The following is a 15716-nucleotide window of genomic DNA, read 5'->3' on the forward strand; positions in this document are numbered from 1 at the left end:
TACAGGTATTGATGATAATAAGTTCATGTTAGTAAATACAGTAACTAATGAAACCTTGTAAAGTGTGACCATTTTTTTTTCTTTCACCTCCTCCGTATATCTAACAGGCTGACGGGTTACGGGATCCACCATTGTTTCGTGCGCAGTGTTCTGGAGGACAGCGCGTCTCACCTGCATTATTACGCTCTGGCCGCCATCGCCGTGTCCTCCTGCATGGTGCTGTTTCCCGTGGTGGGAGGATTCGGCAGGAGAGGAGGTCTACTGAGCTTCATGATCATCACAGCGCTGGCGTCGCTCCTGCAGCTCGGCCTGCTCAACCGTACGTACAGACGGACACCAAACACACGTCTGTAGCCCTGTCATGTTGAAAAGTAGAATAAAAATGTTTAATGGAAATGCCACAAACCTGGCAGTAGTCTTGTGGCCTATCCAAGTTTTAGGAGCAACAAATAATAACTGGTCTTCTAGTTGATGATCTGGTGTCAGAAGTGTCTCATATGAAAGGTAAAGGCCTCTAGATTTTGCTGATTTGAGCTCAATAAAATCTGATCATGTCTTGATGTTGACTGATTTGATGAGGACAGTGCGGTCTGACTCTGCTCAGACTAAAGTCTCATCACTGAACAGAAATAATGTCCAGTATAGAATATAAAGTCCTGCTGCAGTGGAGACAGAATGAATATTGTGTCTGACTCCATCACGAGCTTGGAGGACTGCATCCATACATCTCTGACATGACTCAAATCACTGATTAATAAAGTCATCTGGAATGAAGAAGAAAGCGTTCAGCAGGACTCCCAGAGTTCATCAAGAGTCTTTGTGTTCATCTTCAACGCCTCCTCCTTCATCAGCTCAATAATGTTCATGTCTGGTGACTGGGCTGGCCAATCCTGGAGCACTCTCTGCTTTCAGGAGCTTTGATGTGGAGGCTGAAGTATGAGCAGGAGCGCTATCCTGCTGGAGAATTGTCCCTCTCCTGTGGTTTGTAATGTAATGGGCAGCACAAATGTCTCGATACCTCAGGCTGTTGATGTTGATCATCCACTCTGCAGATCTCTCGCACGCCCCCATACTGAATGTAGACCCCAAACCATGATGTCTCCGTCACCAAACTTGACTGATTTCTGTGAGAATCTTGGTGCATGCTGGTTCCATTAGGTCTTCTGCAGTATTGGTGATGATTAATGCAGATCAGCAGATGATTCAGCAGAGAAATCCACCTTCAACACTTCCAAATCATCAACTAGAAGTCGAGTTATTATGTGTTGCTCTTACAACTGAGCTCAATGTCAAGACTTATGTCAGGTAAATAAGTGATGTAAATAAAACCCAAGACCCATGTCTTTCTCCCCCACCCAACCACACACTACACACACCTAAATACAATCAATTCAGAGTGCGCCTCACATAACGAAAAGTCCAGCATCTTCACATTGGCACACTGTCTTGACTAGTGCGGTTGAAGGACACTTGTCCTGGGAGCCCTGTACAAATGTGGCGGCGCTATTGACGCATGCTCAGGGCCCGTATGCAATATCTAGTGTATATATCTATGGTCAAGCTGTTTTAAGGTGTTTGCTAGGCTGTTTCTAGCTAGAAAATATGCTGTTTCCAGGACGTTGCAAAGTCGTTTCTTGGTGGCTGTTTCCTCTTCTGAGGCGCAGCTCATTTATTAGAGGAAAAACTCCACAGTGGAGAATCCCAACAGTGCAGCAGACTCCACGTCTCTGACTGATGTCTGTGCATGTTCATCAGGAAGTGATGATGTGTTCTTCTCTTTCACTCATTGATGGAAAGGCTGCTTTATTCACTGATGTTTTACGCCATATTGCAGTTTTGTGAACAAGACTAATGTGTATTTCTGGATGGAAAGATGATGATGATAACCTCAATCCTCTCTCTCGTCATGCAGTGATCGGGAAGTACAGCATTCGCCACGACGCAGGTACAGCTCAACCAAAACAATCATGTATTACACATTTCCCAAGCAGAGCTTTTGCACTGTTACAGGGCATAAAACACAATCAAATGCATTCAACTATATACAGTAATCATGCAGTGAAACTACAGTGAACAACCCAGCATTCACTGTTCATCTCAGCTCACACTACCTATTTGATATTTAAGTGATGCATTTTGAAAGTCACCAATTGGAAGTCTACACACACACACAGACAGACACACACACACACTCTTTCTTTCACTCACTCAGTCTGTCTTGTGTTGTGTCAGTGTTGAGAGACACCCTGAACCGGCGCTTCTCCTACGCCTTCTCCATCATCGGGATGTTTTCGTCTCATGCCGTCAGCACACTCAGCATCTTCTACTGCGCAGAAATCACACCCACGGTCATCAGGTCAGCATTTGTACATCACCACTGACAGCCTGACAAACACACACACACACACACACACACACACACACACATATATATCAGGGTTCTTACGGGTGCTGGAAATCCTGGAAAATGCTTGGTTTTTAATAGAGTGTTTTCAAGGTTAGAAAAGTGCTTGGATTTTGGACAAAGTGCTTGAATTTGCAGGGGTTGAAATTGTGACTGTTTTGGTTGCATATGCATACAATTTTGTCTATGTGACCTCAAAATATATTTGGGAGCATTTGTGCGAGTGCATAAATTGTTGTCGTGCGACCAGTTTACATTGCAAAATGTTCAGCGCATGCGCGCATTTATGGAGCTAATAATAAGCCAAAACAATCTGATGTTGAATTGTGTTAAATTGAATTATTAACGTTTGTAAGTTAATAATACTGATTATGTCCTGTTAGAAATGTTTTTAATTCGTATTTTTTAACTTGATTATTGAGGCTAAATTGTCCATAGTGTGTGTGTGTGTGTGTTTGAATGTGTGTGTGGATGTTTCCCAGAGATGGGTTGCGGCTGGAAGGGCATCCGCTGCGTAAAAACTTGCTGGATAAGTTGGCGGTTCATTCCGCTGTGGCGACCCCGGATTAATAAAGGGACTAAGCCGACAAGAAAATGAATGAATGAACTTGATTATTGAACTTCTGAAATTTAAGACAACTTAATTTTTTAAGTCAGATTTTTCTAGACATATTTTTAAACCTGAAACGCCAATCCAATCACTGCAAAAAAATAGCAATGCACATGAAATATCATGAACGACTGATCATGAAAGTTCGGGACTACACCCAAACAAAATCTGACTGTAAGATCATTTTAAAAGCGTACTTCATCGAATAACTAAACTTTTTAAAATTTATTTTTTTAATCATTTTGGCTAAACTATCCCAATAAATCTATGCTCTAAAGTGCTCAACAATTTTTTGTTTTTTAAAATAGCACAATGGATTTAAATGTGAAAAAGTACATACAACATATGTAAACGTAATTAACCGTGGTTATTAGGTGCTGGAACAGCATACAATTGCACCTTGAAAGTGCTTGAAAAGTGCTGTAATTTGAAGTTGGAAAAGGTGTAAGAACCCTGATATATATATATCTGGCATTAAACGGCACCTATTTTGCAAAAATCACTTTAGTAAGGGATCTAAGCCAAGTTGTGTGTCAGCAGTGTGTGAGTACATCCATCCTCTAATGGTAAACGTGTATTAATTGTATTGTTTATAATCAGACTTGATCTTATACAATACAATAATTAGATCGAGAAGAGATGAAGGCATGGACAAGCATCTCCATCCATTTGACACAATATCTCTGATTTTTGCGATGTGGCTCAGGTGAAAAAAGCATGTACGAACAATAGATATAACATGGCTATTGAAACACAGAGCTCGATCAAACATGACAGCAAGATTTCTTACATTATTGCAATTCGAAGACGACAAACCCCCCAAAAACTTGCCTGATCATTGGGGTGATGCTATCTGGAGCAAAAATTAGGATCAGTGCCTAAAAGAGTCAGAATCGGAGAGCTAGGAAACATTATTAGTGTGGTATTTTGAGCTGAAACTGAAACACGCACATTAGGGACATCAGAGACTTATTTTACATCCTGTAACAAGGGGGCAGAATAGGTGACCTTTAAAGGCACAGTTCACACTAAAACTAAAATTCTGTCATCATCAACTCTCCCCTCACTTGTTCAAAACCTCTTAGAGTTTCTTTCTTCTGTTGAATACAAAAGAAGATGTTGCTGGCACACATACTATGGCATACTATCCACCCTAAATAGTATTGGAAAATAGAATTAGCGCATGCCAAATCGTAGTATGCTGAAATTTTTATGCCAATGTGTTCTGGTTAGTCTGCTATTTCTGGTGGAAATTAGAAGTGCAGATTCATGCATAGTTTCATGGATGCAATGTACACAATAGGTAGTGCACTGGATGTGAATTTGATTACAACTACAAACACAGGGCAAACGTGTTAATAAACTACAAACATGGCAGACAAATTAGAGTAATAGTTAAATGGAGAGGCTTCGGTAAAGATGGTTCTTAAATATTATCTAACCTTCTGGAATATATGTCTTTAACTTTTTCTGTGTTAATGTTTCATCTTTGCATACTCTCTCCTGTTATACACTCAAAAGTATGCCCTTTTTTGCACAAAACAAAGTATTATGTTATTCTCAGCAGCGAAAACCAACAACAATCATCAGTAATGCATGATTATCTGCTGTCAGGGCTTTGCAGTCAATAAAAGTGATTATAATAGAAGTCGATGGGGCAAAATGAGCACCAACATAACCAAAGGGGAGTCAATCTGAACAGCACACAAGCGTTAAGAACACCATCAGAACGCTATTACCTGTTGTTTGTGGTGTTGATTGTGTTCTAATCTCTCTCTCTGGTTATATCAGGGGTGGTGGAGTTGGTCTGGTGCTCGCTAGCGCAGGGTTCGGCATGCTAACAGCGCCGCTGATGGAGCTCCACAATCAGAAGGGTTTCTTCCTGCATCATGTCATCCTCACCTGCTGCACTCTGCTCTGCATCATTTGCATACCGTTGCTACCGGAGACCGCCGGCCAACCGCTGCCCGAGACTATGGCTGAGGGGGAGGGGCTTCTGCGCAGGCCCATCCTCCCCGGAGAGCAGCACCACCTATTGGCCAGAACGGAGGTCAGGGAGTACTCGCGTGTACAGGACACGCCCCTTCACCAAGTCGTCACCCCTGGCAACGGCATGGTGCCTAGCAACAGCACAGTCAATGGCATGAGGACTTCGTGACGGATTTTCTGAGATGATCTTGAACGAGTTTCATTCATGGTTTTTTTTTTTTGCGAATCAGCGGAAACGCTTCATTAACCAGCATCGGTAGAGATTTCACCATAGTACGAACTGAAAATGTGATCGCAACTTCTATTTTTTAAACAGCCACTAGTTTAATGTCGAGGAAGAACAAGTTCATTAAGGTGTCGCTGATTTGAATGTTTTTTGTATTTATTGGACAGATTGAGAACCGGCGGACATCCTATACAGCCAGATCAGTTGCAAAAATATAAACATTTACAAAAAAAAATTCAATTACAATTCACATTTACGAAATTGTATTCTCAAATTCAAAACCTAATTCGTAAATAAACAAGTACAGTTCATCAATGCAAAACACAACCCATAAATACGCAAAACCTAATTCATAAATTAATCAAAATATATAAATTTAAATAATTTAATTAAATATTTATAAAACATAAATTGTAAATACGCAAATCCAATTCGTGAATTCAAAACACAATCTGTAATTCTGCAAATCCCATTTGTGAATTCAAAACACGATTCGTTAATACGCAAATACAATTTGTAATAAAAAACACAATTCAAAAATATGCAAATCCAATTCGTAAATTCAAAACACAATATGTAAATAAGCAAATTCAATTTATAAATATGCAAATTCAATTTGTGAATTCACACAATTCGTAAATACGCAAATCCATTTCATTAATTCAAAATACAATTCGTAAATACGTAAATCCAATTCGTAAATATGCAAATCTAATTCGGAAACTCAAAGCACACTTCATAAATACACAAATCCAATTCGTAAATTCAAAATAATTCCTAAACACGCAAATCTAATTTGTAAATTCGTAAATATGCAATCCAATAAGTAAATTCAAAACAATTCGTAAATATGCAAATCCAATTCGTAATTTCAAAACACAGTTCGTAAATTAAAAAAATAATTTGTAAATTCAAAACAATTCGCAAAAATTTTGAACAATTCGTAAATACGCAAGTCCAATTCGTAAATTTAAAACAAACTGTAAATAAGCAAATCCAATTCGTAAATATGCAAATCCAATTTGTAAATTTAAATGAATTTGTAAATTCAAAACACAATTCGTAAATACGCTAATTCATTTCATAAATTCAAAACTCAATTCGTAAAAACACAACATAATTTGTAAATTCGCAACACAATTTGTAAATTAAAAATACAATTCGTAATTTCAAAACACACTTCAAAAACATGCTAATCCAATTTGTAAATTTAAAAAACTTCGGAAATATGCAAATCCAATTCGTAAAGTCAAAACACTATTTGTAAATATGCAAATCCAATTCATAAATTCAAAACACTATTTGTAAATATGCAAATCCAATTCATAAATTCAAAACACTATTTGTAAATATGCAAATCCAATTCTTAAATTTAAAACCCAATTCATAAACATAAAACACAACTCCTAAATTCAAAACACAATTCGTAAATTCGCAAATCCAATTCGTAAATTCAAAACACCATTCGTTAGTAAAAAAAATCCAATTTGTAAGTTCAAAACACACCTCATGAATACGCAAATCCAATTCCCAAATTCAAAATACAATTCGTAAATATGCAAGTCCAATTCGAATACACAATTTGTAAATACACAAAACAATTTGTAAATTCAGAATACAATTCATAAATTCAATTTATTTGGTGAAAAATATATTACGATTTTCACTTGTGAATACACTAATTGTGTTTCGAATTCACGAATTGTCTTTTGTAAATAAGTAAATGAGGCTTTTTTTGGCGAATGTGTTATATTTGAGACTGACCTAGCTGCATAGATATCATTCGTGCGCACAGATTGTACATTAAACGCTTTTCATTTGTAGAAGTGGATGTCATGGCTTATTTCCAGTCAGTGGTACGGTTCAGTACAATACAGTACACTATGATTTGGTGCACTGATCCGGCTTGCGTTTCCAATACTAATTGTTGCGAACTGTAAATATCCTTCCAAATGCCGCTTGCAGGTGAGTGAATGAGTCTTCGTATACATGAATATACAGCTGAAGTCCCAATTTCTGTTTAACGTAAGGAAGATTTTTTCAACACATTTCTAAACATCTCATAACTGATTTCTTGCCATGATGACAGCACATATTATTAGACTAGACATTCTTCAAGACACTAGTGTTCAGCTTAAAGTGACATTTAAAGGTTTAACTAGGTTAATTAGGGTAAAGTTAGGGTAATTAGGCAAGTCATCACTGTACTGAACCACACCGCTCAATGACTAAAAGCCAGAAATGTGAGTAAGTGAATGAACGTCCGCCGTTTTCATGTGCGCCTCAGTATGTTCAGGTTTTTTGAGTCTGTCTGTTTTGCACTAAAACTAGAAAAGCAATCACGAGACGGCCAGATGAATCTGAACTGAATGTCTAGACAGATGATGGCTGGAAAAAAAAAAATAATACAACAGCACAACTTTATGGTCTGCTCCTAACACACAGTCACAAACTCAACAACCAATCACAGCAGGAGAACAGTTGCCGGGCGGAAAACAGGACACATTTCACAATAAAATCTGAAGTTGTTAATAGTTTGGATGATGAAAATGAAGCCTTTTATTTATTATCAGACATTCTAGATGAATAATAAATGGAAATAAATAAAATAAAATTACTTCAGTGGAATTTTAATACCAATACTTATAAATGACATGGCATTTTGTGTAAAAAAAAAAAATGAAGAATTATTATAATAATAAGAGAGTTGATTTGAAAAAACGAAACAAATTAAGTGAAAATGATCAAATCAATTATTAAATACATTCTGGATGCTGTAAATATTGCATTATTTAAACACTGCATTAAATATTGATTTGGAAAACGGTAGAAAATGTCTTTAATTTTAATTTTATAAAAAGATAAATGTTGCTTAATAACAAGACATTCATGCCGACATGCCAAAAATCCAGAAAAACATTTAATAGCATTGATTAATTTCATAAAATACACAATTATGATCAGCTTTGACTTTTCAAAATACAAATGACTGCTGAATGAATGTTTTTTTTCCCCTCTACATTATTTTTTAGACGATTAAATTACCTCCTTCCAAAGAAATTATGATCAGTGCTGTAAAAAATGAAAATAAATGCTTTACTTGAAAGCATTCATAGAACTTTTGAGTAATATATGGCTCCATACATTTGGCAATTTCAAGGAAAACATCATTGCATAAATGAAGCGTTTGAGAATAATTGAGACTTTAAATAATCATAAAAATGATTAAAATTAGTAAATTCTAAATCATTACATTGGAAATAATAAAATGCATTTACATTAATTTCAAAAAACAGTGAGTGATGAACAGCAATTACAATCAGTGAGGATCATTAAACATAATTGTAAAATGTTTTTTTTTAATTTTAAAGAAAATAAAAAATGTGTTTAAAATTACTTAATAAATGAGAATAATTAAGACATTTAAATAATTAAAAAATTAATTCAGTTAAAAATAATTAAGTTGTAAATAATAAAATGCATTTAAATTAATGTCAGATCACATTGAGTGATGAAACAGCAATTACAATCATTGAGAATACATGAGACATTTAAATAATTGTACAAATAATTCAAACTAATGATGGAATCATAATTAATTAAATTGTAAGTAATTAAAAATGCATTTCAATTAATTTCAAATAATATTATGTGATGAATAATACAATTAATTAATAAAATAAAATAATAAAGAATGTTTAAAATAATTCTAAGTAAAACATCATTGTTTTAATTAAACATTAATTTCAATTAGTGAGATTAATGAAAACTAATTGTAAAAAAAAAACTAAGTAAATAATTTTCAAGAATAAAAAATGTGTTAACAATTTTTTTAAATTGTAAAACAATAATTAATGCATTTAAATTAATTTCAAATAAAACTGTTTGATAAAATAGTAATTAAAATCAGGGGGAATTATACAAATCATGAATAAAATAATAAATAATGTGTTTAAAATAATTAGGCAAAACATCGTTTAATGAAATAGCAATAAAAAATTGATGAGAATTAAAATTGTTAAAAAAGAAAAAAATGTAAAGAATAAAAAAGTGTTTAAAATTTTTTTATTAGAATAATTGAGACATTTAAATAACTAAAAAATAAAATATTAATGTGTTAAAAATAATTTCAAGTAAAACATCATTGTTTAATGACAGTAATTAAAATAATTGAGAATAATAAAAAAATAAAATAAAAAAATATTAAATTGTAAATGATAAAAATGCATTTAAAATTATTTCACGTAAATCATCACTGTATTGAGGGAAATTTAATGACAATCATTGAGAATAGTCAAAATCAAAAACATCATATTTATAAATACGAGCTTCATTTTTTTTCATTCATTTATTTTCATCAGGGGTCGCCACAGCAGAATGAACCGCCAATTATTCCAGCATATGTTTTACACAGCGGATGCCCTTCCAGCTGCAACCCAGAACTGGGAACCACCCATACACACTCATCAATTCCCCTATAGCGCATGTGTTTGGACTGTGGGGGAAACCGGAGCACCCGGAGGAAACCCACACCAACAAAGGAAAAACATGCAAACTCCACACAGAAACACCAGCTGAGACTCAAACCAGTGATCTTCTTTCTTGCTGTGAGGCCACATTGCTAACCACTGAGCCACCATGCCGCTCACTTAGTTATTATTTAACTTTTGATTTTGCTGTGAAATGTGTTCAACACACACACACACACACACACACACACACACACACACACACACACATCATAAATATAAACAACTGGATTTAACATGGAGCTGGACCAGTAGAAGGGCTGCTGAGTGTTTTCATTGTAAATGTCTGGATTATTAATATTAATATTAACGTGTAGATTAGAAGTGGAGTAACTTGAACATCACAGATCTCCTGTTTGTCTGTTTGACCACTGAACAAGCAACCAAATGAAGAGGAACAAGCAGGACATCAATGAATATCTCTGAATATGAGTTTTGTCCTGATAACAGGAGTGAAAATGAGGATCAGGAGAAAACTGAAACAAGTCCACATGCGCTCGCCGCTCATCTTCATGCATTTACAAGAGCTCAAAGCACATTGCAAGGAAAAAAGCACATTTGGTGAATCTCCTAAGATCAGAAATATCCCTAGGTCATATTTTTAGTCTAAAAATCAACTAAATGATTAAAAAAAAGTCTATTTTTCTTAGAGAAAAGCCTATTTTTAGGACCAAAAATCTCCCATTTAATGTGAACAAAAAAACAAGCATTATTAAAATTGCCTAACACAACTGTAGGCATGCATCCCCCCCCCGGAAAATGATTTATTATACATGTAAAAGGAAAAGTATGGAGGATATAATTGCAATGCAATCTTAATTATGAAAACAAACTATTTTACAAATAAGCGATTGTGATTTTGGCATGAAACATGACCTGGACGTGCACTGACTGACAGATTCCCGCAGACACTCGGTGCGTTTGAGGAGAGAGGATCGCTTCAGTGTATTTCTCTGTATTTGACTCTCACGTGTCATTTTGGAGGATTAGGAGTATTTGAGACTTTCATACATGTTTACTGTCCATTTTAAGACATTGCACTTGTAAATAAATACCCTTTTATAATACAGTACATTTTGTCGTTCTGTGTTTTCTATAGGAAGCTCTACAACATTATATTTGTGCATACACATTTAATTAGTCAGAACCGATGCCAAATCTGGAGCTCATCCAACTAAATAGCTTTCGATAACGCTCCAAACATTAGTTTAAAATATTAGAAACAAAATAATAAATACATAAAAAAAGATAAAACAAGAGAAACTAAAATGATATGAAATGTTTTTGTTTGCAATTGTTATTTAATACTCTTCTGGAATGTAATTGCTTTATCTTCATTCATTCATTCATTTTCTTGTCGGCTTAGTCCTTTCATTAATCCGGGGTCGCCACAGCGAAATGAACCACCAACTTATCCAGCTCGTTTTTACGCAGCGGATGCCCTTCCAGCCGCAACCCATCTCTGGGAAACACCCATACACACTCATACACTACATACAATTTAGCCTACCCAATTCACCTGTACCACATCTCTTTGGACTGTGGGGGAAACCGGAGCACCCGGAGGAAACCCACATGAACGCAGGGAGAACATGCAAACTCCACACAGAAACTCCAACTGAGCTGAGGTTCAACCCAGCGACCTTCTTGCTGTGAGGCGACAGCACTACCTACTGCGCCACTGTCTCGCCCTGCTTTATCTTTCTGCTTCTAAATATATATTACTATTATTACTATAAATATATATATATATACTACTCATTAACCCTTAGACTGCCCCTCTACCAAACGCTTGACCCTGTTTTCACTGCTGTAATTAATGGCTTACACACACAGCATTGTCGGTTTAAAATCAAACATCCTGTTGCGCTGCTACACTTGATTTTGGTTTTATTGTAAAAAAAAATAAGAAACAAGAAAAGCATGTTAATGAGATTCTGAGATATTTTATTGCATCCTTAAAAAAAATAAAAGGTGATTTAATGTTCAAAAAACATCCTATTAAAAATAAATTGGTCTTACACTTCATATTTTCTGAATTTTTATAGTATATCTATTAAGTCTAGTGCTTTTATCATAAACCCACATATAATTAGGGCAGTTTCAATATGTTGAAAAACATGCATTAAGTTTGTTAACTAGTTAAAGAAATTAAGAAGTGCAATCCAAACATTTTTTTTCTTAGTGGGGCAGTTAAAGGGTTAATAATGCACTCATTTACGCTGAGAATATATATATATATATATATATATATATATATATATATATATATATATATATATATATATATATATATATATACACACACACACACACACACACACACACACACACACACACAGTTGAAGTCAGGATTATTCGTCCCCCTTTTGATTTTTTTTAAAAAAATATTTCCCAAATGATGTTGAACAGATTTAGGAAATGTTCACAGTATGTCTGATAATATTTTTTCTTCTGGAGAAAGTCTTATTTGTTTTATTTCGGCTAAAATAAAAGCAGTTTTTAATTTTTTAAATCACCATTTTTTAAGCTTTTTTTTTTTTTTGATAGTCTACAGAACAAACCATCGCTATACAATAACTTGCCTAATTACCCTAACCTGCTAACAAGTTAACCTAATTAACCTAGTGAAGCCTTTAAATGTCACTTTAAGCTGTATAGAAGTGTCTTGAAGAATATCTAGTCTAATATTATTTACTGTCATCATGACAAAGAGAAAATAAATCAGCTATTAGAGATGTTTAATAAACAGAGAGGGGCGAATAATTCTGACTTCAACTGTATTTATATACACAGTGACATTTTAACTTTAAATGAATTTCCCCTCCCAAACAGATTGAAATAATAGTAATTTTAAATAAATACAATAAAATGAAAAAAAAGGCGAATTTTATTACAATTTCTATTTCGCATCTTATAATTGTGTTTGATTCTCAGAATGAATGAATGAATAAACAAAACAAATAAAACAAATATATATATATATATATATATATATATATATATATATATATATATATATATTACCTTATTATTCTTGTTTTTCTTCAAGAAAGATTGCATGAAGTAACTTTTGCGTTTTAAATAATAAAACAAAAAGAATAAAACATGAGTATAAACGAAGCAATTACAAGACTTTCCTTAACAACTGTGTGTGATTTTTCTTTTGACAATAAAAAGACACGTCATTTAAACCTACTAATCAACATTTTTCCCTTCGACTGAAGCTTTAATTTATTGCGATGGATACCACACCACCAAGGATGCAATGGCAGCCACAGGACAACGGCGCCAGTGCTTCACCACACACCAGCTTTAGGGGGAGTGGAGAGACAGTGATAGAGCCGATTCAGTGGATGGGGATGATTGAGAGGCCATGGAGTGAATTTGGCCAGAACTCCAGGGTTACACCACTACTCTTTACCAGAAGTGCCATGGGGTTATTAATGACCACAGAGAGTCTGGACCTCGGTTTAACGTCTCATCCGAAAGACGGCGCCCACTGACAGTATACAGTCCCCTTCACTATACTGGGGCATTAGGACTCACACAGACCACAGGTTGAGCGTCCCCTGCTGGCCTCACTAACACCACTTCACTAGTGTTCCCTAGTGGTCTCCCACTCAGGTACGGACCAGGCTCAGCCCTGCTTCCAGTGAGTAACCACTCTTGGGCTGCAGGGTGATATGGCATTTTTTTTAATTCAATGTTTAACATAATCTAAACTGAAACATGAAGAGGGGGTGGGGCATATAGTAACCCCTCCCCTTGTTGAAAAACAGCCAATAGCATTAAGCCTTCTCACAGCTGAGTGGAGTGGATGAGCTCAAGCGCATCAAATGAGAAGCCAATGAGAACATGTGGGCGGGGCATGTCACTAAAGAGCATTTGATTGGTCAGAAGATTTGATGAAGAATTAAAGTATGAGGTGACGTGAATAAAACCGTCGATCCGTTTAGGCGGAAGAGACAAACTTCAAAGCTTCGGATGTTTATATCAGTTTTATATGCTCTAAATGTTGTCATTGTTTTGGAGCACACTAGCTTATAGATATTCTTAAGACTAACATACTGATACTGACATGAATGACTAGAATGGGATTATTAATGAGCACAGAGAGTCAGGACCTCGGTTTAACACCTCATCAGAGAGACGGATATCTCCTTCAGACTGGCTCATGCCACAAAAAATAACATCAAAATAACACAGCTGCGATCAAATTATTTTTGCATGATTTTTATTGAATTGTGTACAAAACAAACACCATGTCGAGTTAAAGAGTGGATGTTAAAACTTGTCTGGATGAAGCTCCATCTCCTGCTTGATCCTGTTCTCCACCAGCAGCAGCAGGTTTGAGTCCGTCACCGGTAAGTTGTAACTCACGAACACTTGTTTCTTTGTCTTCTTTGCTGAAAAAACAGAGGAAAAGTAAATGATAGAAAACTAGTCACTCGAAACTGATCATTACATGTTTAGACATTAGGCCCCCGAGTTAAAGCCACATCAGAACTCAAGACTAAATTGTTCGCCTTCCTGTAGAATTTTGTATTTATTTTCCAATATTTCCCAAATGATGTTGAACAGATTCAGGAGTTTCTTACAGTATTTCCTATAATGTTTTTTCTTCTGGAGAAAGTCTTATTTGTTTTATTTCTGCTAGAATAAAAGCAGTTTTTAATTGTTTTAGACCCATTTTAAGCTCAATATTATTAGCCCCCTTACGCAATATTAGTTTTGGATTGTCTCCAGAACAAACCACTGTTATACAATGACTTGCCTAATTACCCTAACTTTACACTAATTACCCTAGTGAAGCCTTTAAATGTCACTTTAAGCTGAATACTAGTGTCTTGAAGAATATCTAGTCTTATATTATGTGCTGTCATCATGTTGCAACTGCTTCTGATATTATTAACATACTAGTAGCAGTGGATTTGTTGTTTCATCCTTGCTTTGGTTGATGTTTCAGATGTGGAGAAGCTGAGCACCTTCAGCCAGAGGTTTCCTCTGCCCTCCATGTACCGCATCCACGTATGGAAAGTCTTGCTGGGTGAGAATGTTAATGAGCAGATCTGTTTCCAAATTGAATTGAAATCTTTATTGTCCACACATGTGGAAATTCCTTTTTGGCCAGGCAAACATCGCAAACACAAACACAAAGCTTCCAGATTACCAACACACAACCCTGGACATACAGACCACTTCATGGTCATTTAGACGCCGTTTACACTGCCAGTTAAATGTGACCCAATTCTGATATTTTGCTCATGTGTGACACAGATCGGATCTGTTCTATGAGCGTGTAAACACGAATAAAGCGCATGCATTCAGATATTCAGAGATGGGTTTCAGGCCTCCTTCATATGTGGATATAAATCAGATATAGACGAGATATGTAAACAGGCAGATCGGATTTATTGAGGCGTTCTGTTCTGTACGTCTTTAAACTTGCAACAACAATGTGCTGCAATGTGATGCCGACGCGGTAAACAACATCAGAGGAGGAAAGGGGTCAGTCGACACAATTTGCTCCCACCAGACCTGAGATCTCTCTCGTACCCACACATTCCTCTGAGTGGTGGAGGACATCATAAAGCAAATAAACCATAAGCGCAAGCTGCGATGACGGCTCTTTCCCACCTCCGCCTCAAATCATTTTAAAGTTGGGCCAACTTCGAGTTGTAACTTTGCTTTTTGTCGCTATTAACACACACACTGCGGGCTACACATAGAATATTCTGCGCACAGGCAAAGGCTACATCTTCAACCGCACACACACATCAGGGCCATACCATTACATAAACTGCGTGGGGGTAAAACTAGATTGAACCATTCTCTGCTTATACTACACTTCGCATATTTCGCAAGAAATCCATATGAAACAGCCCCTTAAAAGTCACGTCTCGCTTTCAGTTTCGGGCTTTGGCCCAAGTGAGCCCGATTCAGAGCACTTGCACT

At 35.8% G+C, this 15716-nt stretch overlaps 3 protein-coding genes across 4 annotated transcripts in view; 2 read left to right on the plus strand and 1 right to left on the minus strand.

Moving 5' to 3' along the window:
• Positions 1-7763, plus strand: part of LOC100334012 (solute carrier family 22 member 23) — a 41165-nt gene extending 33402 nt beyond the window's left edge. Inside the window, exons 7-10 of one of the 2 annotated variants that reach the window (XR_012396161.1) lie at positions 108-319; positions 1835-1945; positions 2233-2356; positions 4806-5367. Coding sequence is in view for 1 of the 2 variants with exons in the window: in XM_073933784.1 (XP_073789885.1) it covers positions 108-319; positions 1913-1945; positions 2233-2356; positions 4806-5172 (736 nt within the window). In the remaining variant the exon portion in view is untranslated. Of the gene's footprint in view, positions 1-107; positions 320-1834; positions 1946-2232; positions 2357-4805 lie in introns of both variants that reach the window. The other variant, XM_073933784.1, reaches the window with a different exon arrangement.
• Positions 1-15716, plus strand: part of pycr3 (pyrroline-5-carboxylate reductase 3) — a 547472-nt gene that overhangs the window by 479022 nt on the left and 52734 nt on the right. The window lies entirely within an intron of this gene.
• Positions 13979-15716, minus strand: part of psmg4 (proteasome (prosome, macropain) assembly chaperone 4) — a 4907-nt gene continuing 3169 nt past the window's right edge. The window contains exon 3 of the mRNA NM_001386356.1: positions 13979-14167. Coding sequence (NP_001373285.1) covers positions 14046-14167 — 122 coding nt within the window. The 3' untranslated portion in view covers positions 13979-14045. The remainder of the gene's footprint in view (positions 14168-15716) is intronic.

Source organism: Danio rerio, chromosome 20, assembly GCF_049306965.1.
Source record: "Danio rerio strain Tuebingen ecotype United States chromosome 20, GRCz12tu, whole genome shotgun sequence".
In the NCBI taxonomy this organism is placed as follows: domain Eukaryota; kingdom Metazoa; phylum Chordata; class Actinopteri; order Cypriniformes; family Danionidae; genus Danio; species Danio rerio.